This window comes from Oncorhynchus gorbuscha, linkage group LG12 (genome assembly GCF_021184085.1).
Source record: "Oncorhynchus gorbuscha isolate QuinsamMale2020 ecotype Even-year linkage group LG12, OgorEven_v1.0, whole genome shotgun sequence".
NCBI lineage: Eukaryota > Metazoa > Chordata > Actinopteri > Salmoniformes > Salmonidae > Oncorhynchus > Oncorhynchus gorbuscha.
In genome coordinates, this window is record NC_060184.1 from 38,169,132 (window position 1) to 38,193,808 (window position 24,677).

A 24,677-nucleotide genomic window follows, 5' to 3' on the forward strand; every position below is an offset into this window, starting at 1 on the left:
AGCGGCGGCGAGACTCCCCGTTTTGTTTTAGCGTAGCACAATTAGATCTGGAATAGAAGCAAACAAGATAAACAAGCGGGCGCTAACTCAAAGGCCTGTCCAGAAGCTTTTTAGCATCCCTCTGCAATCAACTGCATTCGTGAAAATATCTGTTAGGCAGGCTTGCCTGTGCTTGCAGGAGAGAAAGTGTGCCATGCTGCTTCCCTTCATCAGGAAAACATGCAGGTAGAACAAAGATTAAACTACCCGAATAAGATTTGCCCATACCAAGGGAAATTTTGAATTGAGTTCCTCTATGAGGAGATGAATAAAGTGAATATGTCCTCAGTCTGCATACAGTTACAGAGAAGGTTCCATATATTCAAACAAAACGCTCTGATCTATCTCCAACGCCGTTTCGATAAGAATAATGTTCACCATGGAACACAAAACTCATCGAGCTAATAAGATGGTAAATTGAACTATCCTCCCCTGAATTAATCATCATCCCTCCATATTATTACGTGAGTCACACCGACGGCTAGTACGTTCAAAATTACCTGTGCCAGTAACTGAATATAATCGGTGTCTCTATACCGGTTCCCCTGTTACATCCTAAGGGACTATAGAAATAGTCCCTCAATGAAAAGTATTCCTCTGCCCTGAAGATCCATCTTCACTCAGAGTCAAAGTAAAACTAGAAACAACAACATGTTTCTTTTCCCTTGAGTAGCAGTAACCTTTGAACAACCAGTTCAATGGCATTTGAAGAAAACTCAGGCCACTTTCAGGGGTGAGGGAAGGAATATTCAGGAAGAAAAAAAGGTGCTAAGTAGTACCGTATGGTTCTTTGGTTTGTCCCCATATAGGGAACCCTTTTTGGTGCTAGCTAGAACCCTTTGCCTTGCAAAGAACCATTTTGGAACCCTTTTTCCTAAGGGTGTAGGGCTTAGGATGCCATCTGGGATACATCCTGAGGCTGCACAGACCTACTGGTCTAAAAGCTACGTTGAGTAGGTGTGTCCCCACATTTCCATGGTGACCAGTAAAGGTGGATAAGGGTGGCTTTAAGAGGTTTTAGTGATACACTGATGGAGGTCAGACATGGATAGAGCTGAAGTGGATGGAGAGAGGAGGCCAGGTATCAGTCAAGTAAAGATTAGGACTACAATACATGTCTGAAGTCACCGCTTACACACACACACACACACACACACACACACACACACACACACACACACACACACACACACACACACACACACACACACACACACACACACACACACACACACACACACACACACACACACACACACACACACACACACACACACACACACACACACACACACGTTTAGGTTCAATGAGTGATATCTTGGCAGACAACTATATTCTTCGGCACCAACATCCCAAAGCAGTGTTTATAGTGAAGCCAGTTATTAGAGGTTACGCATTGATAAATCAATCATCATATCAGTGTGTATTTTCATGGCCCTTTTTACCAGTCGCAGAGTACTAAATACACTGGCACAGCGCGGTTTCTCTGGACCCCAAAGAAACGAATGCGTCAGCTACTCATTTAGTATAGACTACCGATCGCTGTCCATGGTTCTGGAATTGTTACTTCTTGCAGTAGCCTATAGCTTTGCTTCAATGGATACATGTTGATTTTTATTTGGTGGTCATTTTATCCTACTGTTTATGTTTCACGAAGCTATAGGCTTACGGTGTCGCAATGCTGCTATTTAGAATGCTGGCTGGCGACAATAACGTATTTACTTGTTCAATAATTCAATTGGGAAATTCAAACATTGCAAACAATTATTATTATTTTTTAATATACAGCTGTCTTGTAGGCCTACCTCTCTCGCAGTTTAGATATAACGTTTGTGCTGTGTAAAACCAGTCTATTAATGGCAAATAATATAATCAGTCCACCGTCAAAACAATAGCTTACTAGGGATTGTTTATTATGCAGACAATGCAGTCTAGACTACTAGGCTAGCTATAGCTATATACTGTATACAGTACTTATCTGGAGGCTATTTATATTAGGCCTACACATTGGAACTCGGACTCCATGCAATCTGTCTCGTCACTTGTCGGCTTACCAGTGTTTAGAGAAGGGGCGTCGCTCTCACGAGTGCTGCTTGGTCCCTGGCAGTTGTCAGCTTGGTTTTCTGGGAGTGGAGGACGAGGAGGAGGGCTGGCACTCTAACTATAGAAACTGTCACTAATTCTCAAGGGAAGAAGAGGAGGAGCAAGGCCACTGTCATTGTCGGGCCGGGCAGAGAAGGGCTCTGTCGGGACTGGAAGGCTGCTAGGGAAATAACCTCCTAGCTTCCACCTGTGAAGGTGTTTCGTCAGTCGAAGACAAGGTGGTAGCTTTGCTGATGTGGTAAGGCAGGCTGCCACCGGCTCAGCTGAGAAATAGGTGGCAGAATAGAAATTAGATGCATGAAAACTATGTCTGACTCACCAACTACCAATGTAGGTTGGACATCACAAACACTTTGCTTGCTATGTGTAGAAATTGAAAAGGAGGGTTACTGTCAAAATTGCAAATGTTTTTTGTAACACATGTGAGATGAGGGGCACATTTTTACAGACATGGGAGGAGAGGGTCATTGTTCTATAGGTACAGTACATAGTATGCATTGTATCCAGCTCGATTGTAATTGTTCTGTACTAGTATTTCTGTTGTGTATTCAGTGTGGTTTCAAATACACAATATATACAAAAGTATGTGGACACACCTTCAAATGAGTGGATTCGGTTATTTCAGCCACCAGTTGCTGACAGGTGTATAAAATCGACCACACAGCCATGCAATCTCCAAAGGAAAACATTGGCAGTAGAATTGCATTACTGAAGTGCTCTGGGAATTTCAACCTGGCATTGTCATAGAATGCCACCTTTCCAACATGTCAGTTAGTCAAATTTCTGCCCTGCTAGTAAATGTTCTTATTGTGAAGTGGAAGCGTCTAGGAGCAACAATCGCTCAGCCGTGAAGTGGTAAGCCACAAAAGCTTACAGAATGGGACCGGCGAGAGCTGACATGCGTAGTGCGAAAAAAAATTGCCTGTTCTCATTTACAACACCCACTACAAAGTTCCAATCTGCCTCTGAAAGCAATGTCAGCACAATAACTGTTCATCGGGAGCTTCGTGAAATGGGTTTTCATGACCAAGCATCTAGACAACTCTGTGCTTCCAACTTAGTGCCACAGTTTGTGGAAGGCCCTTTCCTGTTTAAGCATGACAATTGCCCCATGCACAAAGCGAGGTTCATACAGAAATGGTTTGTTGAGGTCGGTATGGATGAACTTGACTGGCCTGCACAGAGCCCTGACCTCAACCCCATCGATCACCTTTGGGATGAATTAGAATGCTGACTGCGAGGCAGGTCTAATCGCCCACAATCATTAGAGAAGCGAAAATTTCTTCCTTAGTGGATGATTTTCTCAAAATCTAAAGGCACAATCTAGATTGGAGTCAATGTCTTAAAAGTACAGTAGTTGAACATGTTATTATTCCAACCGTGTGAAAGTGAGAAACTGACACGTTTTCATTTTCGCCAAAAACAACTTTGATTTGACGGCCTGCACATGCGCAGTTCAGTGCGTGACGACTGTTGGACCCGATGACGCGTTTCTGCGCACGATCTTAGCTAGGCAATGTCGCCATTACATCACTTACAAGTGTGAACGGAGATTTCTAATGGAGACGCAGTTTCTGCCTATCTTTATACTGTACTGTCTTAGATGTTACTGTGGTACAGACACTTTCCCTCCCTATCTCCCTCTCCCTCTCCTTTCTTCCTTCTCTCTCTCTTGGCCTGTCTCCCGCCACGTGAGAGCAACCCAAACCCTCTGAGATGTTTTTCTCGCCTGCGTTTCCAGACCCCAGCGTGAGCGAGGAAGAGAGCGAGCAGCAGCATGCCTTGGTGGCGTGCCATCTGCAAAGCCGTCGTGTTTAGTAACTCGATCAAGGGGCCGAGGTACAGTCCTCTGAAGCAAAGAGCATTAGAGGCGTGACGGAAGGCGTCAAGCGGGGCCCAGTCGACAGCTTTGATATGTAAAAACCTGCATCTGTTTGCTGCTCGGCTAGCTGGCCGAGCCAGAAGGGGAGGTAGGGAAGGATTGAGAGGCCTCGTCTCGATGCAACATCCAGGAAATATGTGTTGGCTCTAATAGAAACGCAAAGCAAGGGCAGAAATCATATCTCCAGCTGTGAAACTCTAATGTTCTTATTAAAACTAACTCGGTGAATCCCTGAGTGTATAAGGAGAGAAGAGAGGGATAGAGAGAGAAAAAAAGAGAGAGGGATAAAAAGGTATCCTGGCTGGACGGTGGTGGCTGTCTGTCAGGATTAGAACAATTGAGTCCTCTCTCTCTCTCTCTCTCTCTCTCTCTCTCTCTCTCTCTCTCTCTCTCTCTCTCTCTCTCTCTCTCTCTCTCTCTCTCTCTCTCTCTCTCTCATTTTGTCTCTCTCTCTCTCCCTCTCTCTCCTCTCAGCCCCTGAGCAGTGTAAACGCAGCTGCATGTCCCCATGTTGCTGTCTCTCACATCCTCTCCTCCCCACCACGTTACGCCGCTGCTATTGTGTGATTCTCGCCCCGAGCGGAGCAGCAGCTCTAACTGACATACATCAAAAGAATGGGATAAAGAGACTGTTGTCGGAGAAAAATGCACGGAATTATACGATTATTGTTTTTAATTAATTTTCTTTTCTGCATCAATAAAGGCGAGTACGACAGCTCCCGGGGGCGACACTCTAATATGAATCACTATCACCCCCTAAACTAACGGCACACTTACTAACGCCAAATTAATCTCCACACATTACATTACATAACGAGGCCTAACTACAACACTACATTTGGGGCCTGAAATTTGAATATTAGCATTTTTATAGAACAATATTGAATTGATCAGCAGCGTTGAATGAATGGCGTTGCGGCAGCAGCAAAGGTCAGTGACTGTGTTGGTTGTAAACATGAAGCTGGGATAGAGTAATCTCTTAAGATTTTTATAACTAAACCAACATAGACCAATAGGAGCAAATGAATCGTAGTGGAGGTGGGCCGAGCCAAGCATGAGCTAGCGAGATCCTATTGGCGATTTCTAGTATGTATTTGCATATTCCATTAGGGAAGGACTATTCCTTGAAGTGTGCGTGTGCAATAACTCATTTCACCCTTGCATTCCTTCAAAACAACGCAATTTAAAAAAAAAACTTTGTCAAAAGGTATAGTCTATAAAACACAGTCCGCTCTGTTTGTTACAGGTTCTAGTTTTGGAAACAGGTTCTAGTTTTGGAAACCCGAAAACTGAATGGAGATCATATGTTTCATCGATGACAAAATTAGCAGAATGTTCTCCAAAATCCATCTCTCCCACTGCCAGCCACAGGCTTCCTCTTATCACCATATCTGGTAGTGAGTGGAAACACCAACCGGATGCATTAGATTTATACATCCGAGTTGATGACGGAGGTAAATCCATTAGTGATTCTATGAAACTACCACATTGATTAGCATACATTTGATACTTTTTAGGTAATAGATTATCCCCTTTATAGTCAGTGTGTAACGATTGTCTTTGGGAGAAGGAGAAGAGGACCAAAGTATAGCGTGGTACGTATTCATAATACTTTTAATAAAGATGAGTACTCTAACAAAAACATCAAAACGAACGGTTCTGCAAGGTGCAACAAAAACACTAAACAGAAAATAACTACCCACACCCATAGTGAGAAAACAGGCTGCCTAAGTATGGTTCTCAATCAGAGACAACGATTGCCAGCTGCCTCTGATTGGGAACCATACCAGGCCAAACACATAGAAATAGAAAACATACAACACAAAACATAGAATGCCCACCCCAACTCACGCCCTGACCAAACTAACAGAGAGACATAAAAAGGGGACTATGGTCAGGATGTGACACAGTGGTGTAAAGTACTTAAGTAAAAATACTTTGAAGTACTACTTAAGTAGTTTTCTGGGGTATCTGTACTTTACTTTACCATTTATATTTTTGATAACTTATACTTTTACTTCACTACATTCCTAAAGAAAATCATGTGCTTTTTACGCCATACATTTTCCCTGACACCCAAACACCCTTGTTACATTTTCAATGCTTAGCAGGACAGGAAAATGGTCCAATTCACGCACTTCTCAAGAGAACATCCCTGGTCATCCCTACTGAGTTAGATCTGGCGGACTCACTAAATACACATGCTTCGCTTGTAAATTATGTCTGAGTGTTGGAGTTTGCCCCTGGCTATCTGTAAATAAAAAATAAATAAAAATGGTGCTTAATATAAGGAATTTGAAATGGTTTCTACTTTTACTCTTGATACTTAAGTACATTTTAGCAATTACGTTTACTTTTGATACGTAAGTATATTTAAAACCGAATACTTTTAGACTTTTATTCAAGTAGTATTTTACAGGCTGACTCACTTTTACTTGAGTAACTTTCCATTAAGATATCTTTACTTTTACTCAAGTACGACAATTGGGTACTTTCCCCAGCACTGCTAAAAGTTGAATAACAATATGGTAATGCAGACCCTGCTGTTGGAAGTTCATTATTTCATTTATCTCTGGCCTTAGTGGAAGCAGCTAAGAGGGGTGCGTTCAAGCGACGCAGCATTGTCGTCTGCATTATTCAACAGCATGAAGGCTCTTTATAAACAGTTCAATCGCATTCATCATTAAATATGCCATCAGTTTGACTAGCTAATGACTGTTAGGTCCTGTATCAGAATGCAATATCAAAACACGATGGATTTCCAAAGGTGACACGAATAAGAACGCTTGAGTTCTCTTTAGGTAAAAGGTCTATATTTTCAGGTGTTTTGCATGTTTCCCTGTAGGCTAGTCAATGCAGTGAGGAAACACGTGACACGTATGGTTTGTATTGGCTTCGAATGGTGAGGAATAGACGTAAATCTGTGTTGTACCCATGTGGTGGTGGTGTGGGGAGATCCAATAGCACACCAGTTATACTGAGCAATGAGGGAGAGGCAACACCCATAGGATGGGGGGTGGGGAGAGAGGGAGGGAGAGCAAGATTGAGAGAGACAAGAATAGGCTGTTGGCTGTGCCACACGGGGAGAACTGGTGAACCTTGAACCCTAACACACAAAGGGAATGGAGTCTGCCTAACAACATACCACATGGTTAAACACACATACACACACACACACACATCCAGCAGTGAGTGTGTCTGTGTGCCCGCTGGTTAGTGTCTACTTTGTGTCACTCCCTGATGGAAGCATCAGACGTCAGAGTCGAGGGAAATTAAATCTGAATGCCAAGCTTTTCCCTGAACCAGTGACATACAGTGTCCCTTACAACATGGATGCAAACACACACACATATCACACACATACACACATACAAACACATACATCCATGTGTCCACTGGGTTTATGTGCACTGCTCTACGTATTTATTTGCACATTTCTAAACTCAAAAACAGACATGTATAAAAATACCCTCAAGTACTGTACATTCTGTACTGTCGCCTCACATGAAACATTTCATCTCAAATCCAAAATGCTGGAGTATAGAAAAATGTGCATCCCTGTCCAAATAAATATGTAGGTGAGTGTATATTTATGATGTAGAGTGCATTCGGAAAGTATTCAGACCCTTTGTCCTTCTGGAAGGTTCTCAAATCTCCGCAGAAGAACTCTGGAGCTCTGTCAGAGTGACCATCGATTTCTTGGTCACCTTGAACAAAGCCCTTGTTTGGCCGGGTGGACAGCTCTAGGAAGGGTCTTGGTGGTTCCAAACTGCTTCCATTTAAGAAGGATGGAGGCCATTGTGTTCCTGGGGACGTTCATTGCTGCAGACATTTTTTTGGTGCCCTTCCCCAGATCTGTGCCTCGACACAATCCTGTCTCGGAGCTCTACGGAAAAATCCTTTGACCTCTTGGCCCTTTTGATCTGACATGCACTGTCAACTGTGGGACCTTATAGACAGTTGTGTGTCTTTCCAAATAATGTCCAATCAAATGAATTTCACCACAGGTGGACTCCAATCAAGTTGTAGAAATACCTCAAGGATAATCAATGAAAACAGGATGCACCTGAGCTCAATTTCTAGTCTCATAGCAAAGGGTCTGAATACTTATGTAACTAGGATATTTGGGGTTTTTTTTGCAAACATTTCTAATGACCTGTTTTCGCTTTGTCATTTATGGGGTATTGTGTGTAGATTGATGAGGATTTATTTAATACATTTTAGAATAAGGCTGTAACATGGGGTGGCAGGGTAGCCTAGTGGTTAGAGTGTTGGACTAGTAACCGAAAGGTTGCAATTTCAAATCCCCGAGCTGACAAGGTACAAATCTGTCGTTCTGTCCCTGAACAAGCAGTTAACCCACTGTTCCTAGGCCGTCATTGAAAATAAGAATTTGTTCTTAACTGACTTGCCTGGTTAAATAAAGATATAATAATAATAATAATTATTATTATTATTATAAAATAAGAAAATATCAAAATGTGGAAAAAGGGAATATATGTACAAAAGTATGTTTACACCCCTTCAAGTTAGTGGATTCGGCTATTTCAACCACACCCATTGCTGACAGGTGTATAAAATTGAGCACACAGCCATGCAAGCTCCATAGACAAACATTGGCAGTAGAATGGCCTTACTGAAGAGCTCAATGATTTTCAATGTAGGATGCCACCTTTCCAACAAGTTAGTTCATCAAATTTCTGCCCTACTAGAGCTGCCCCAGTCAATTCTAATTGCTGTTATTGTGAATTGGAAACATCTAGGAGCAACAATGGATCAGAAGCGAAGTGGTAGGCCACACAAGCTCACAGAATGGGACAGCAGAGTGCTGAAGCGTGTAGCAAGTAAATATAGTTTGGCCCCGTTTGAAACCCTCAGGATGGAGTTCCAATCTGCCTCTGGAAGCAACGTCAGTACAAAAACTTTTCGTCGGGAGCTTCATGAAATGGGTTTCCATGGCCGAGCTGCCGCAAACAAGCCTAAGCTCACCATGCGCAACGCCAAGTATCGGCTGTAGTGGTGTAAAGCTCACTGCCGTTTGACTCTGGAGCAGTTGAAATGCGTTCTCTGGAGTGATGAATCACGCTTCACCATCTGGCAGTCCAACTGACAAATCTGCCCGAATGCATAGTGCTAACTGTAATGTTTGATGGAGGAGGAATAATGTGGCTGCTTTTCATGGTTCTGGCCCCTTAGTTCCAGTGAAGGGAAATCTTAACGCTACAGCATATAGAATGACATTCTAGACTATTTTGTGCTTCCAACTTTGTGGCAACAGTTTGGGGAAGGCCCTTTCCTGTTTCAGCATGACAATGCCCCTGTTCACAAAGCGAGATCCATGCCGAAATGGTTTGTCGAGATCGGTATGGAAGAACACTCATTACAGTCACACACACTACCCACTGACTGATGATGGATTACTACTGAGCTCCATGGTTAGTCCTCCAACCTGCGACACACACGCACGCATGCTAAATGACTAAAGTTTAAATGTACACACACACACTCCAAAACAGGGACATTGCAGCAAGCCAGTCGCCCTCACTACCTTACCATCAACCCTTACTGTTACACGAAGCACGCAGTTTACCAAACTGCGTTTCCACTGGAGAAATACTGGAGGGATAAGGCCGTAAAGCCTATGTGTAGTTAAAAGACGTTCCCTTAAGTTTTTTTTTCTTCAACTTGCCACGGCTTCTGTATTTACTTGTCTTTCTGTGTGAAATTGAACTGCACTTACTGTAATTTGGTGTAGTGCCACTCAGCGAGGCTGAGGAGCATAGTGCCTGATTCGCAGTCGTTCCACACAAGCCTACAATTGTAATGTTATAAGTGGAGTTTCGGTTCAGACTCCAACCTTTCAGACGGTGCTAGTTGTTTCGCTTGGTAAAAGCACAGGCCTGCTTCATTGAAGGAAGGAGTGGTTTGCTTTTTCCTGTTTTCATTGAGACACACACACACACACACACACACACACACACACACACACACACACACACACACACACACACACACACACACACACACACACACACACACACACACACACACACACACACACACACACACACACACACACACACACACACGCACACACACACGCATACACCCCTAACCTTAACCTTAAGCCTAACCTTAACCCCAAAACCTAACCCTAGCTCCTAACCCTAACTCCTAAACCTAACCCTAGCTCCTAACCCTAACTCCTAAACCTAACCCTAACCCTAACTCCTAAACCTAACCCTAACTCCCAAACCTAATTCTAACTCCTAACCCTAGCTCCTAACCCTAACTCCTAAACCTAACCCTAACTCCTAACCCTAACTCCTAAACCTCACCCTAGCTCCTAACCCTAACTCCGAAACCTAACCCTAACTCCTAAACCTAATTCTAACGCAAACACTAATTCTAACCTTAACCCTAAGCCCCCTAGAAATGGCATTTGACCTTGTAGGGACTAACAAAATGTCCCCAGTTGGTCATATTTTTGTTTGTTTGCTATTATTGTGGGGACTTATGGTCCCCATAAGTATAGTTAAAACACACACACACACACACATAGTAACACCAGACTACATATGCTGCTCTATTCTTTTAACAACCACAATAAAATGTGTTCCCTCTTTTTCGTTCTTATAATCCTTTGTGAGGTTATTATATTTACATTCATACCTTGCAGGCAGCTAGTCCTTATCCTGGTTCTTTGTTTAATTTATCATATAAATCATTCATTATAACCTTGGTTCTGAGAGGCTAATGACCAGGGCTTGGGGGCACGTGAACCAAATGTCCTTTTGGATTACCATCTTCAGCCCTCATGTTGCTGTTTCAGCTCTCCCTTCCTCTACCTCTGACCCAGAGCAACACACAACAGCAACACCACAGTAACAACACAGAAACACCAGCACAGATGCTCTACTCTACACTGTGGCATATGCTAATTCTGGGCAATTAAGCCTCTTGTGTGTGATTCTCTTTTTCTCTCCTCTCTCTGTGTGTTGTTTTAAAACCCCACTGTGACTTCTGTCAAACATCTGTATAGAGAGCGTGAAGATTGTCAAGTCAGAGCATCATTAGGAGAGAATATATTTAGTATAAACCACACAAACGCTTGCTTACAACACCTCCCACACAAATGAACATACTTAATGCGTGCACACACACACACACACACACACACACACACACACACACACACACACACACACACACACACACACACACACACACACACACACACACACACACACTCTCTCTCTGATTCTCTTTCTCACACACACACACACACACACACACACACACACACACACACACACACACACACACACACACACACACACACACACACACACACACACACACACACACACACACACACACACACACACACACACACACACACACACTCTGATTCTCTTTCTCACACACACACACACACACACTCTGATTCTCTTTCTCACACACACACACACACACACTCTGATTCTCTTACACACACACACACAGCTCTCCTGATTAGATTGTAATACCTACCAACCAGGGCCGTGGGCAGAGTCAGGCTCTTACCTGGAATGGATGTGTCTGGGTGAATTATTAACATGAAGAGGTCTGGTCTGGTGGAAGAGGAGACGCAGCCTGTCTCATTCTCAAATAGCTTATTCATTCATTCATAAACTTCTCCCCATTTTGGAGATTCTTCAGATGCAGTTTGTCATCTCAGTCACCAGATTCAGGTCAGGCGTGACATATTCTGTTTTAGACATTTGTTTACTTTTTGTTTCCGCTTAATTGAATACTTTGTATTAATTTAATGAGTTGGTGTTATTCTTGGTTTCTCATCCATCAGTGAAGAGTATTGACATTACGATATACTAATTATTGTCAGCTGGTTTCCTAAGTGTTTTTTGATACTCTTTAATTGAGTCAACTAAATCTCATTTTTTAACATAAATTGTGCTTTTAGCTGAAGTAACATCCAGTCCACTCTGTTACCTCAGTTTCCTCTTCCCCTTTCTCACTCTCTCTCTCAATGTTTTTATTTTCTCTCTCTTTTGCTGTGCCTCTCACTTTTTCTCTGTCAGTTTTTCTCTCTATGTACAGTGGAAAGAACAAGTATTTGATACACTGCCAATTTTTCAGGTTGTCCTACTAACAAAGCATCTAGAGGTCTGTCATTTTTTATCATAGGTACACTTCAACTGTGTGAGACGGAATCTAAAACAAAAATCCAGAAAATTACATTGTATGATTTTTAAGTAACTCATTTGCATTTTATTGCACAACATAAGTATTTGATCACCTACCAACCAGTAAGAATTCCAGCTCTCACAGATCTGTCAGTTTTTCTTTAAGAAGCCCTCCTGTTCTCCACTCATTACCTGTATTAAATGCACCTGTTTGAACTTGTTACCTGTATAAAAGACACCTGTCCACACACTCAATCAAACAGACTCCAACCTCTCCACAATGGCCAAGACCATGCAAGATCTCACCTCGTGGGGCATCAATAATCATGAGGAAGGTGAGTGATCAGCCCAGAACTACACGGCAGGACCTGGTCAATGACCTGAAGAGAGCTGGGACCACAGTCTCAAGGAAAACCATTAGTAACACACTACGCCGTCATGGAATAAAATCCTGCAGCGCACGCAAGGTCCCCCTGCTCAAGCCAGCGCATGTCCAGGCCCGTCTGAAGTTTGCCAATGACCATCTGGATGATCCAGAGGAGGTATGGGAGAAGGTCATGTGGTCTGATGAGACAAAAATAGAGCTTTTTGGTCTAAACTCCACCCGCCGTGTTTGGAGGAAGAAGAAGGATGAGTACAACCCCAAGAACACCATCCCAACTGTGAAGCATGGAGGTGGAAACATCATTCTTTGGGGATGCTTTTCTGCAAAGGGGACAGGACGACTGCACCGCATTGAGGGGAGGATGGATGGGGCCATGTATCGCGAGATCTTGGCCAACAACCTCCTTCCTTCAGTAAGAGCATTGAAGATGGGTCGTGGCTGGGTCTTCCAGCATGACAACGACCCGAAACACACAGCCAGGGCAACTAAGGAGTGGCTCCGTAAGAAGCATCTCAAGGTCCTGGAGTGGCCTAGCCAATCTCCAGACCTGAACCCAATAGAACATCTTTAGAGGGAGCTGAAAGTCAGTATTGCCCAGCGACAGCCCCGAAACATGAAGGATCTGGAGAAGGTCTGTATGGAGGAGTGGGCCAAAATCCCTGCTGCAGTGTGTGCAAACCTGGTCTAGAACTACAGGAAACATATGTATATCTGTATCTGTAATTGCAAACAAAGGTTTCTGTACCAAATATTAAGTTCTGCTTTTCTGATGTATCAAATACTTATGTCATGCAATAAAATGCTAATTAATTACTTAAAAATCATACAATGAGATTTTCTGGATTTTTGTTTTAGATTCCGTCTCTCACAGTTGAAGTGTACCTATGATAAAAAATTACAGACCTCTACATGCTTTGTAAGTAGGAAACCTGCAAAATCGGCAGTGTATCAAATACTTGTTCCCCCCACTGTATCTCTCTCTCACACACCTTATCCCTCACATACCTTCCATCTTTGGGTCTCGAAGTGTACTTTGAGGACGAGAGTACAGAGCTCCCTTGTGGAAAACTAGCTTTCCTCGAAGCGATCTAGAGTGGTTTGTGTCATTCCCATACCCTCCCACAGTGAGCTGAGTAAATGACACAGATATACCTCCCCTCTCTCGCTGTCTGGCTCTCCTATGTCCCTGGTCTAACTCTGAGAGTTTTTCTCCCTTCCTTCCCATGTGTCTCCTCTTCCGATCCATCTCTCTGTGTCCCTCCCAAACCTTAACCCTCCCAAACCCTTCTAAGTCTGAGTCTCGAAAAGGTAGAATGAGAGATAGTACTGCACCTTCTAGCCCTGCACTGTTGCAAAAAATCCTGCTGTTTTTGCTAACTTATTGGCAGTCAGTTACCTGTCGAAAAAGGTACAGTATGTTACTGTAAATTCCAAAGAAATGTTGGTTTAACTGTACATTACTATACACTTTGCAGTAATGTACTGCTAAACCAAAGTTTCTTTAAATGTAAAGTAAAGTAACATACTGTTTCTTTTTTTACAGTAACTTACAGTAACTTACAGTAACGTACAATTTACAGGATTGTTTTACAGTGCAGTCTTTCTTCTTCCCCATCCAAGACCCTCCCACTGAAATAAAACATTAAATAAGACTACTTCTCTCAATCTCTCATCATTAAAGCTCTTTCTTTTTCTTTCAGAGACCCTCTGTGGTTCACCCTAATCCTATGCTAGTCTAACTGCTTCCTTTCTCTGCCCCAGACCCTCCGTCGGTGGAGCCTGTGTTGTTAGAGATGCGTCAGGGCCTGGGCCGGCCAGTGGCAATGAACTGCCGGGTCCTGCGTGCCCACCCTTCCCGCGTGTTGCGCTATGAGTGGCGGCTGGGGAACCGCCTGCTCCACGCTGGACATTTCGACCAGAGCGACGAGACCGAGTACACTGTCAAAAGCCTCAACCGCGAGGGCTGGGGGGAGTACACCTGTGATGTCAACAACGAGGCTGGCGCTGGGCGCTGCACCTTCCTGGTCACAGGTAAGGAATACTTGATGTTTTTAAATGCATTTGAATAAAGTTGAATTTGATGCTTCCGGTTCTCAGTTGCTGACATCACTCAATGTGGTTTGTAGCCCGGCATTCTGACTTTCCTTGTCCAGTGTCAGCATGCTAGTTATACTGAACAGGATTTAACTTGGCTGTTTCACTACGTCTCAAAGCACTTCAAATTTTATGCGGTATAACTTACATCTTTCCTTCACATTGAGTTAATGAAACCCACCCACCTGGGTAGCCGAGCAGCCATGCTGTGCCCCATCTCTGTAACAGAGTTCTGAAGCAGGATGAGGTTTCCCTATCCTCCATCATGGCAATTAAACTTCCCAGCGATGTATCCTTAATGGCTGAATGATGTCTGGAGCAAATTGAAACTTGCCTGTCAGATGGGTAGGTAGATACAGTACGTGTCCCATAAGGCAATTGATTGAAAAGGAGTAGGCGAGACGGCCGACAGCCTAATACAGATTGCCCATTTGAATGTGAAGAGATGTCTTGTATAAGATCCATGTCAGTCTTAACACTTACTTTTACACATCCCCTAGAATGCGTCCCAAATGGCACCCTATTCCCTATAGAGTGCACTACTTCTACGGGTCCTGGTCAAAAGTAGTATACCATGTAATGAATAGGTTCCAATTTGGGATGTGGCTTTCTAGATGACTAATGACAGCTCGCACTATGCAGGAAGGACCCGATGCTTCATACAGGAAACAGATTTGTTAGGTAATTCATTGTTATTCCCCTCTGGCTATGTATTTTTAGATTGCCATTCCGCAGTGTTTGTGGTGGAGCGCATGAAAATAGCAGGAGGAGCAGTCAGTGGCCGTGTCATCGCTCACACAGAGGGTTTGTGTTTTATGACAGGGCCAGATTAGTTTGGAGCGGCAGAGAGAGAGAGAGAGACAGACGGAGAAACACAGGTTGAGGAAAGAAGAACGAGTGAAATAGACAGTGCCAGGGGACAGTGGCATAAGTGGCAGAGGATCAAAGTGACAAATACGATACCGTCCTGAACCGCTCTGTTTCTGATGGGAGGTCTGGGAGGCAGAAACCTTTGCCATGATCCTGCGGCTCACTCGTTCTCTCTCTCGCTTACTCTCTCTCTCTCTCTCTGTGTCTCTCTGTCCCTCCCTCCGTCTGGTAGAGATGGACAGTGTCTGGTCTGTGTGTCATATATCAGTCCAGCCCCTGAGGAGAAGGTAGGGTGGAGGAGGAGAGGAGATCATCCCCTCCGGCCGTTTGCATTTCTCAGCGGGTCTCATGTGCCATCGGTCACCTGCCACCTTCCTTCCCTCGCTCTCTACTTCCACCCCTCCTGTCCTACTTTCCTCCCTCCATCATCTCTACAGCAATCCCTCCATCCCAGTTCACACAGATTCCTACCATTCATCCCTCCCTCTAGCCCTCCATCTATCCATCCTCTACCAAATTCTCCCGCCATTCATCTCTCCCTTGAGCCATTTATCCCTTGAGCCATCTATCCCTCCCCATGTCACTCCCTCCACCTCTCCCTTCTCCAGCCATCCCTATAGCCCTCCTTCCATCTCTCTATCCTATCTATCCTTCATTCCTCCATCCCTCTCTCACTCCATCCCTCCAGCCCTCCCTCCATCCCAGTGCTCCAGATTCCTACCATCTGGATGTGTCTGCTGCCAAAGGTACGGCAGCTCAGTTAGTTAGCGGCCCCCGGGGACCTCGAGGGAGCCCAGTGGTGAAAATCCACATTGAGCTCCAATGTACCCTATCCTTCCCTTTACTCCCTCACTTAACCACCCCCTCCTGCTCCCATCCTAAAACATGAGCTCTTCCAATGCACCCAGCCTCACCTAATCGCCCCTACCACCATCACCATCTGAAAAGATTAGGCTATTCCGATCCCTGAGTGTGTCTGCAACGGTGGCCAGACATAATGGCATTTTTTTTCCTTATTAACAGCATATCGTTCTGACTGTATATCAACTGGGGTTTAGCGATTAGAGAGTGAGCTAAGTAGTTGACCTGCTTATGAATGGACAGATACAAAAGCTTGAATGCCAAGACAGGTCAGTAGTGGAGAAAGTAATCACATGGGAACTTAATCCATAGATTGACCAATTTGTCTCAAATTACGTTTGTTTTGGTTCTGTGTGTTTGTGGCCCTAAGATCAGTCCAAATTCCCTGGCATAGATTCACTCTTCACTCAATATTTGAGATGGCTGAGGAAAAGGTGCTAGGAGTTTGTGTAGCATTTTGTTGAGGAAGGGATAATGGGCATATCATATTGGGAAACAACAAAACTTCAATGCACGTTAATCATTCACTGTGGAGGTAAGCTCTGATATGTGTAATATTTGTGTTGTGGAGAAATGACCAGGCAGGAGACGGGAGTACAGTTAGTTTTCGTTTAGTCAAAACCCCTCGTGCTCTACAGTTCCCGGCACCCCAGTACGCATGTGCATTTCCTATTAGGTGTAGTATAATGTATTACTGCTTAGTAACAGCATAAAGCATATAAACAGCATATAAACAGATGTAGATCCCAGATACTACACTCCTCCCCCATAGTGTTTAACTCCCAGAGAACAAGGTAAATATGTTAGGTAACTACTAACGCAATATCTGAACAATGCTTTCTTAAACATTTTTCAACTACTGGGTTGAAGCAGACTTTTCAGAGCCCAGCACAAATCCAGGGGATTTGATGGAGTTTGTGTCCTAATAACTAACCCAGGTAATGTCCTTTTTTCTTTCCTTTTATCTAGTACATTTTAAAATGTTTGTTTTACTGTCTGTTACCTCCTTAACCAGCTCAACTCACAGGTCAAGCTTTTGAGGTGCCCTTCGCTGTCGAATAGGATATCTCCGCTCCTCCTGGGCTTCCTGTGGTGTGCCAGGTTCGGGTGGAAGGTCAGGCTCTGTCTCTCCCGTACGTCCACAGTCAGGAGAATAGTCCTGGGGGTCGGTATTGTTCTTGTTCTCTCGGCATGTCTCTGCTGGGGCGTTGGGCCGTAGCAGATGATCCACATGAACATTGACCTGGCGATGACCAATTTGGACTTGGTAAGCCAAAGGTCCTCTGTGTTGCAAGATCACACCTGAGTTCCACAGGCGCTTAGGGTGTCTGAAATCACGTACCATCACCCTCTCTTCCTCTTTGAAATCTCTGACATTCTTTGAGTGTCTGTCATGAGCTTTCTTCTGCTGTAGCTGGTGCTTTGCCACAGTGCTTGACAGGTCTGGTTTCAACAAGGTCAGGCGGGTACGTGGTTGGCGTTTCAGAAACAGTTCAGCTGGTGTACATTCCGTTACTGTGTGTGGGGTGTTACGGTAAGTAAACAGGAACCGGGGAAGCCTTTGGTGGGTGGGCACAGACTGAACCTCGAGTCTAGTCCAGGCCTTCTTAAAGGTTTGCACGGCTCTCTCCGCTGCTCTGTTTGATTGCGGATGGTAAGGTGGTGACAGGATGTGCCTTACTCCGTTGTTCTTGAGAAACATTTCAAAATCGTTTGACGTGAACGGAGGGCCATTGTCCAATACGAGCTCCTTGACTAGTCCAAAGGATGCAAACAGGTGTCTGAGAAGATTGATGGTCTTCTCAGCTGTGGTCAGTTGAGTAGGGAACACTTCCATCCACTTGGAATGGACATCGACGACAACAAGGAAATGTTGCTTGTCAATTTAGGCCTAATCCACATGGATGCGTTCCCAAGGTGTAGCAGCCCAGGACCATGAATGAAGAGGTGTAGCAGCCCAGGACCATGAATGAAGAGGTGTAGCAGCCCAGGACCATGGATGAAGAGGTGCAGCAGCCCAGGACTATGAATGAAGAGGTGTAGCAGCCCAGGACCATGGATGAAGAGGTGTAGCAGCCCAGGACCATGGATGAAGAGGTGTAGCAGCCCAGGACCATGGATGAAGAGGTGTAGCAGCCCAGGACCATGGATGAAGAGGTGCAGCAGCCCAGGACCATGGATGAAGAGGTGCAGCAGCCCAGGACCATGGATGAAGAGGTGCAGCAGCCCAGGACCATGAATGAAGAGGTGCAGCAGCCCAGGACCATGGATGAAGAGGTGCAGCAGCCCAGGACCATGGATGAAGAGGTGTAGCAGCCCAGGACCATGGATGAAGAGGTGCAGCAGCCCAGGACCATGGATGAAGAGGTGTAGCAGCCCAGGACCATGGATGAAGAGGTGCAGCAGCCCAGGACCATGGATGAAGAGGTGCAGCAGCCCAGGACCATGAATGAAGAGGTGCAGCAGCCCAGGACCATGAATGAAGAGGTGCAGCAGCCCAGGACCATGGATGAAGAGGTGCAGCAGCCCAGGACCATGGATGAAGAGGTGCAGCAGCCCAGGACCATGGATGAAGAGGTGCAGCAGCCCAGGACCATGGATGAAGAGGTGTAGCAGCAGGCTTGTTGTGAACAGCTTCACAAGGTGAGCAGCCCAGGACCATGGATGAAGAGGTGTAGCAGCCCAGGACCATGGATGAAGAGGTGCAGCAGCAGGCTTGTTGTGAACAGCTTCACAAGGTGAGCAGCCCAGGACCATGGATGAAGAGGTGCAGCAGCAGGCTTGTTGCGAACAGCTTCACAAGGTGTAGCAGCCCAGGACCATGAATGAAGAGGTGCAGCAGCAGGCTTTTTGCGAACAGCTTCACAAAGTGTAGCAGCCCAGGACCATGGATGAAGAGGTGCAGCAGCAGGCTTGTTGCGAACAGCTTCACAAGGTGAGCAGCCCAGGATCATGGATGAAGAGGTGCAGCAGCAGGCTTGTTGCGAACAGCTTCACAAGGTGTAGCAGCCCAGGACCATGAATGAAGAGGTGCAGCAGCAGGCTTGTTGCGAACAGCTTCACAAGGTGTAGCAGCCCAGGACCATGAATGAAGAGGTGCAGCAGCAGGCTTGTTGCGAACAGCTTCACAAGGTGTAGCAGCCCAGGACCATGGATGAAGAGGTGCAGCAGCAGGCTGCAATTTGAGCATAATTTCTCTCACTTGGTGAGGTCCAGCTTACTGAAAACCTTCCCACCAGCTAGAGTGGCAAACAGATCTTCAGCGTTTGGTAGTGGATATTCCTCTGGTAGTATGCAGCGATTTACTGTGACCTTGTAGTCACCGCACATTCTGACGGTCTTGTCTTTCTTTGGGACTACAACAATCGGAGCGGCCCAGTCGCTCCTCGCTACTTTCGTGATTATGTTATTCTTCTGTAGGCGGTCCAGTTCCTTCTCTACTGCTTCCTTAAGAGCATAGGGAACTGGACGTGGTTTGTGAAAGATAGGCTTGGTTCCTTCTTGCACTCTGACTTTTGCTGTGAAGTCTTGTATTTCGCCGTAGCCATCTTTGAAAAGTTCTTTGTGCGTCTCCAGCATGTTAGTGAGTATAGCCTGACTCGCTGGTTTGTCATTTCTGAGACTGAAGATTTCTCCCCAGTTCAACTTGATCTTTTGTAGCCAGTTTCTGCCTAGCAAGGCTGCTTTTTCTCCTTTATCAATGACAAGCGGTAGCGTCCACTCCTTCGCCTCATACCGGACTGGTACCTGGATCTGCCCTAACACAGGAATAACATTTTGGAATCGACATTCACTGTGATGATGATTATCTCCCCCACATCTGTAGCAACTTGGCTTAAACCTTTGAGATGTGGGCTGTTTTGTTCTTTAGGACGGGACTGAAAAATGTGTGACTTTTGTGAGCTTTTATCACCACGTGCATCACTGACCTTGTGAACACCTTTCTGACGTTCTGCATGTCCCGATAGCTCAATAGTATCCCTGTGGGCAAGCTTGAGTCCAAGTGCTATATCACAGGCTTTCTTAAAGGTCAGGTCCTTCTCTGACAGGAGCCTTCTGTGATATGCTTCACCTGTGAGACCACATACAAACTTGTCTCGGAGAGCATCATCAAGAAATCGTGCAAACTCACATGTACTTGCCAGCCTTTTCAAAGCAAGGATGTGGTCAGCCACGGTTTCCCCTTGACTCTGGTGACGTTGGTCAAATCTGAAACGTTCTGCAATGAGAATTGGCTTAGGCTTGAAATACCTTGAAAGAGTTTCAGTCAGTTCTGCATAGTTCAACTCCACTGCTTTCATTGGTTCAATGAGACCTTTCAGCAATCCATAGTTGGACCCAAAACACTGAGAAATACGTCTGCTTTCTTTCCATCTTTGATTTCATTTGCAGCCAGCCAACGCTCAAAACGCTCCAAATAGGAATCAAAATCCTCTTTTGTAGCCTCAAACTCTGGTGCTCGACCAATGGTTGCCATTTTCACGGTTATTTTTTCAGTTTCCTTATTCCTTGTATTCCTTAATTTTCATCTACTTCTTCACTTCAGAAGTTTCTGCAATTACTTCTCCCCAGTTCAACTTGATCTTTTGTAGCCAGTTTCTGCCTAGCAAGGCTGATTTTTCTCCTTTAACAATGACAAGCGGTAGCGTCCACTCCTTCCCCTCATACTGCACTCATTTGAATTAATGTGTTACGTCCCTTCTTCCTTTTTTTCTTTTTCTTGCCTAATTTCAATGGGTTCAATGAGACCGTTTTTTAAATTTAACCACCAGAGGGCAGTGTCGCTATTCTGGACTCCAATAGTCTTGCTACTTGGCAGCTCCTGAATACTGTACTAGCAGTGCTAGCAGTGCTTAGCCTTCTCTACTGGCGAAAGAAAATAAAAAAATAACTGACGAATTACATAATTATTTAGAGTTTCATTACTCACGCAACATTCTTCCCTTCAAGCAATGTCCGTTTATGTAGTTTAATCACCTCGTCGCCACTGTAATATTTGTGTTGTGGAGAAATGACCAGGCAGTACAGTTAGTTTTCGTTTAGTCAAAACCCCTCGTGCTCTACAGTTCCCGGCACCCCAGTGCGCATGTGCATTTCCTATTAGGTGTAGTAACGTAACACTGCCATAATGCATTACTGCTTAGTAACAGCACAGTAACTAATATAAACCGATGTAGATCCCAGATACTACAATATGGTAGAAGACTGAGGCAATGCTGTGCAGAGAGAGAGAGTGAGAGAGAAAAAATATATATATGTGGGAGGGCAGAGGGAAGATCAGGTCTGTGTACAGTAAAAATGTATCAATCAAAGCGATTGGCCGAAAGCCAGGGTGGGTTGATTAAACCAACGATCTCAGTCATTACGCCAGGGGGCACACACAGGCATGCCCACACACACACTCCAAAGCCTGGCAGCAGGCCATGCTCAGGGGCAAACACACACACACTTTATCACACTGATGGTCAGGAGCCAGGCCAGGGGGCGTTTGTGTGTGTATGTGCATGCCAGGCTGGGGGTGGGGGGGTGGGGGTTACATCTGGTGGCTGTGGCTTTACAGAGATGAGATGGCCCTTCAATCCTGCCAGAGCAGAGTGGCAGAGTGTTAGCCAGCGTCTTTAGAGGGTTTAATCTGCACTCCTGAGCCCTGGCAAGACCCTCCATCTCAGCTTGCCATACACCACTCAGATCCCCTGGATGGAACTATTTCTCTGCTGCTCTTCAATTGTGGTCCTTGGGAACCACATGGTGTGCAGGTTTTCATTTTAGCCCAACAGTATCATACCAGCGTTTTCAAAGGGTTTAATCTCCTCCTCTGAGCCTTGGCAGAATAGGATAGTGTTCTTCAATCATGGTCTTAAAGCCCTACGGTCCTGGTGAGAGCGTGACGTTTTTTGTTACAGCCCGACACTAACACATCTGTTTCAGTAATTAATAAAGTTTAGTGATTAGTTGAATCAGGTGTGCTGTTACCAATGCCTGCACTCCCAGTGCATCCTCAGGACAAGGAATTAATTTATTTTATTTTATTTATTTATCTGTTATTTTACCAGGTAAGTTTACTGAGAACACATTCTCATTTGCAGCAACGACCTGGGGAATAGTTACAGGGGAGAGGAGGGGGATGATTGAGCCAATTGTAAACTGGGGATTATTAGGTGACCTTGATGGTTTGAGGGCCAGATTGGGAATTTAGCCAGGACACCGGGGTTAACACCCCTACATTAACACCCCTATGAAGAATACTTTCTAAGGTGAATATAGAGTCAAATGTTTCCGTAAGGTACGTGATGATAATATTTACGAGAGTAGAGAATACCTGGAGGTTTCCACCGCCGCAGTCAAATTGTTTCTCCATTACATACAAATAAAATGAGGGTTCCTTAAGGGTTCTTTGGGAAGGGTGATGGTTCTATGTGGAACCATACTGACCCAAAGAACCCTTTGAGCCTTTCAATTGTTCTTTCAGTTCAAAAAAGGGTTCTTTCCTCTTTTAGTGATAATTAAAATGTAGGTGCGGCGGCTCATTTGAATATTTGGGGGGCGGGGTTTACTCACAGCTTTTTTTTGTGCAACCGTGAGTGAGAGTGTCATTACAGTTTATCTAATCTGTTGTGTTATACTATTACTTGTTATATATGACTATGGCCAGTGTTGGTGTCTTGTGAAAGATTCACCTATGGCCTTATGTCAATTGAGAATTGTTGGCTAAGTCAGTAGTTTTCAATTCTCTTCTCAGGGACACCCAGCTGTTCCAAAGCTTGCACACCTGATTTAACCTAATAATAAATGCATGAAGAAACACTGAGATTTTAACAATATAATATAGCTATTAAACCAGAATAAAAACACTGTATGGTTCTACAAAGAACATTTGAGCTTGAGAAAGGTTCTTTATAGAAACATTCTCCATAAAGGTTCTATAAAGAACCATAAAAAAAGTGTTCTATATCGACCCAAAAAGGTTTGTAACCATGGCAGAATAGATAGATACTTTTTTAAATTGTTCTTTATAGTAAGAAACTGTTTTTTGTGGCACCATACAGGGTCCATTTAGAAGCATTATGAGCATGGTTCAGTTTGCTACAGCAGGAAAATAATCTTGCAGAAACAGGAAATGTGAATTATGATTAGAATGAATGGACATGTTTGTAGGGCTTGATAAAAAAAAATCTTATCGCAAATCAAGTCTGAAATTTACATGCAGCTTATAACGTGCAGCTTATAAAGGCTTCATAAAGCCTTCATAAACACTACATAAATGTGACACAAATCATCTATAACCATATGTCATGCTCTATAAAGGGTATAACGTGACATAACTGTTAGACATAACCACCAATGTCAAATGTGACATAAACCTGTGCTTTATAAAGGGTGGCATAAATACTGCTTAATAAAGGGTTTATACATCATATTCAATTTAGGCTTTACAACGCAATTGAAAAAAGGTCAAATGAAATGCAGCTAATTTGCAGTCTTTCCAGCTTTAGTTTAATTTACTGTAGCTGTGTTGTTGGCTAACTCCTCTAAACAACAGTGTCCTGACAAGTGAGCACATTTTCTATGCCAGACGAAATCACGCCTCATTAGCTCAATGTTATGGATGTCAAAATACATGTCACTAGCAAATGCAGCTACTTTTCTGTTATTGTGTTTTTTAAATTAAAATCATGAACACTTTCCACGCTGCGCCTTGATCTACTCTTTCTACCACCAACGAGAGTCGTTACATAGATACAGAACAAAAAGACTGAACGATTGTGTCGCGTCTTTAGCACCCCTAGATTTGTGTCGGGATTATATTTTGTGGAAGGATGAAATAGTATGAATAATTTAATCAAAATAAATGTTTTAATGAAAATATGTCAATCATTATTTGAATATGTTGGCAACCCGTTGTATAAAAGTGATAATGTCCTCGAAGCCGGTATTTGGAGGATATACAGTATTGGCACGGTTTGCCGGCCCTCGATGAACAACACCCGTGCCAATACTGTATATTCTCCAAACACCAGCTTCTCTGGCATTATCACTTAAGTATCCCCTCCTCATAGAGAAAAGCACATGATCTAATTATAATTCACAATGAAATGCATCTTTCCAACATTGCCTAAAATTATGAATAAGATACTAATAATAATGAGACCAATATAAGCAATATAACAATTGAGATGTACAAACTATGGCACAAGGGAACAATGAGTGGCTAAAAGGCAAGCCGTAATTTCGATTAAGACATTCATGAGCGAGCGAA

The 24,677-nt window shown here is 44.1% G+C and overlaps 1 protein-coding gene across 2 annotated transcripts in view; it reads left to right on the plus strand.

Annotated features, from left to right (window-relative positions):
- Positions 1-24,677, plus strand: part of LOC123991686 (MAM domain-containing glycosylphosphatidylinositol anchor protein 2-like) — a 371,078-nt gene that overhangs the window by 255,293 nt on the left and 91,108 nt on the right. For both annotated transcript variants that reach the window (XR_006830836.1, XM_046293334.1), the window contains exon 10: positions 14,357-14,626. Coding sequence is in view for 1 of the 2 variants with exons in the window: in XM_046293334.1 (XP_046149290.1) it covers positions 14,357-14,626 (270 nt within the window). In the remaining variant the exon portion in view is untranslated. The remainder of the gene's footprint in view (positions 1-14,356; positions 14,627-24,677) is intronic.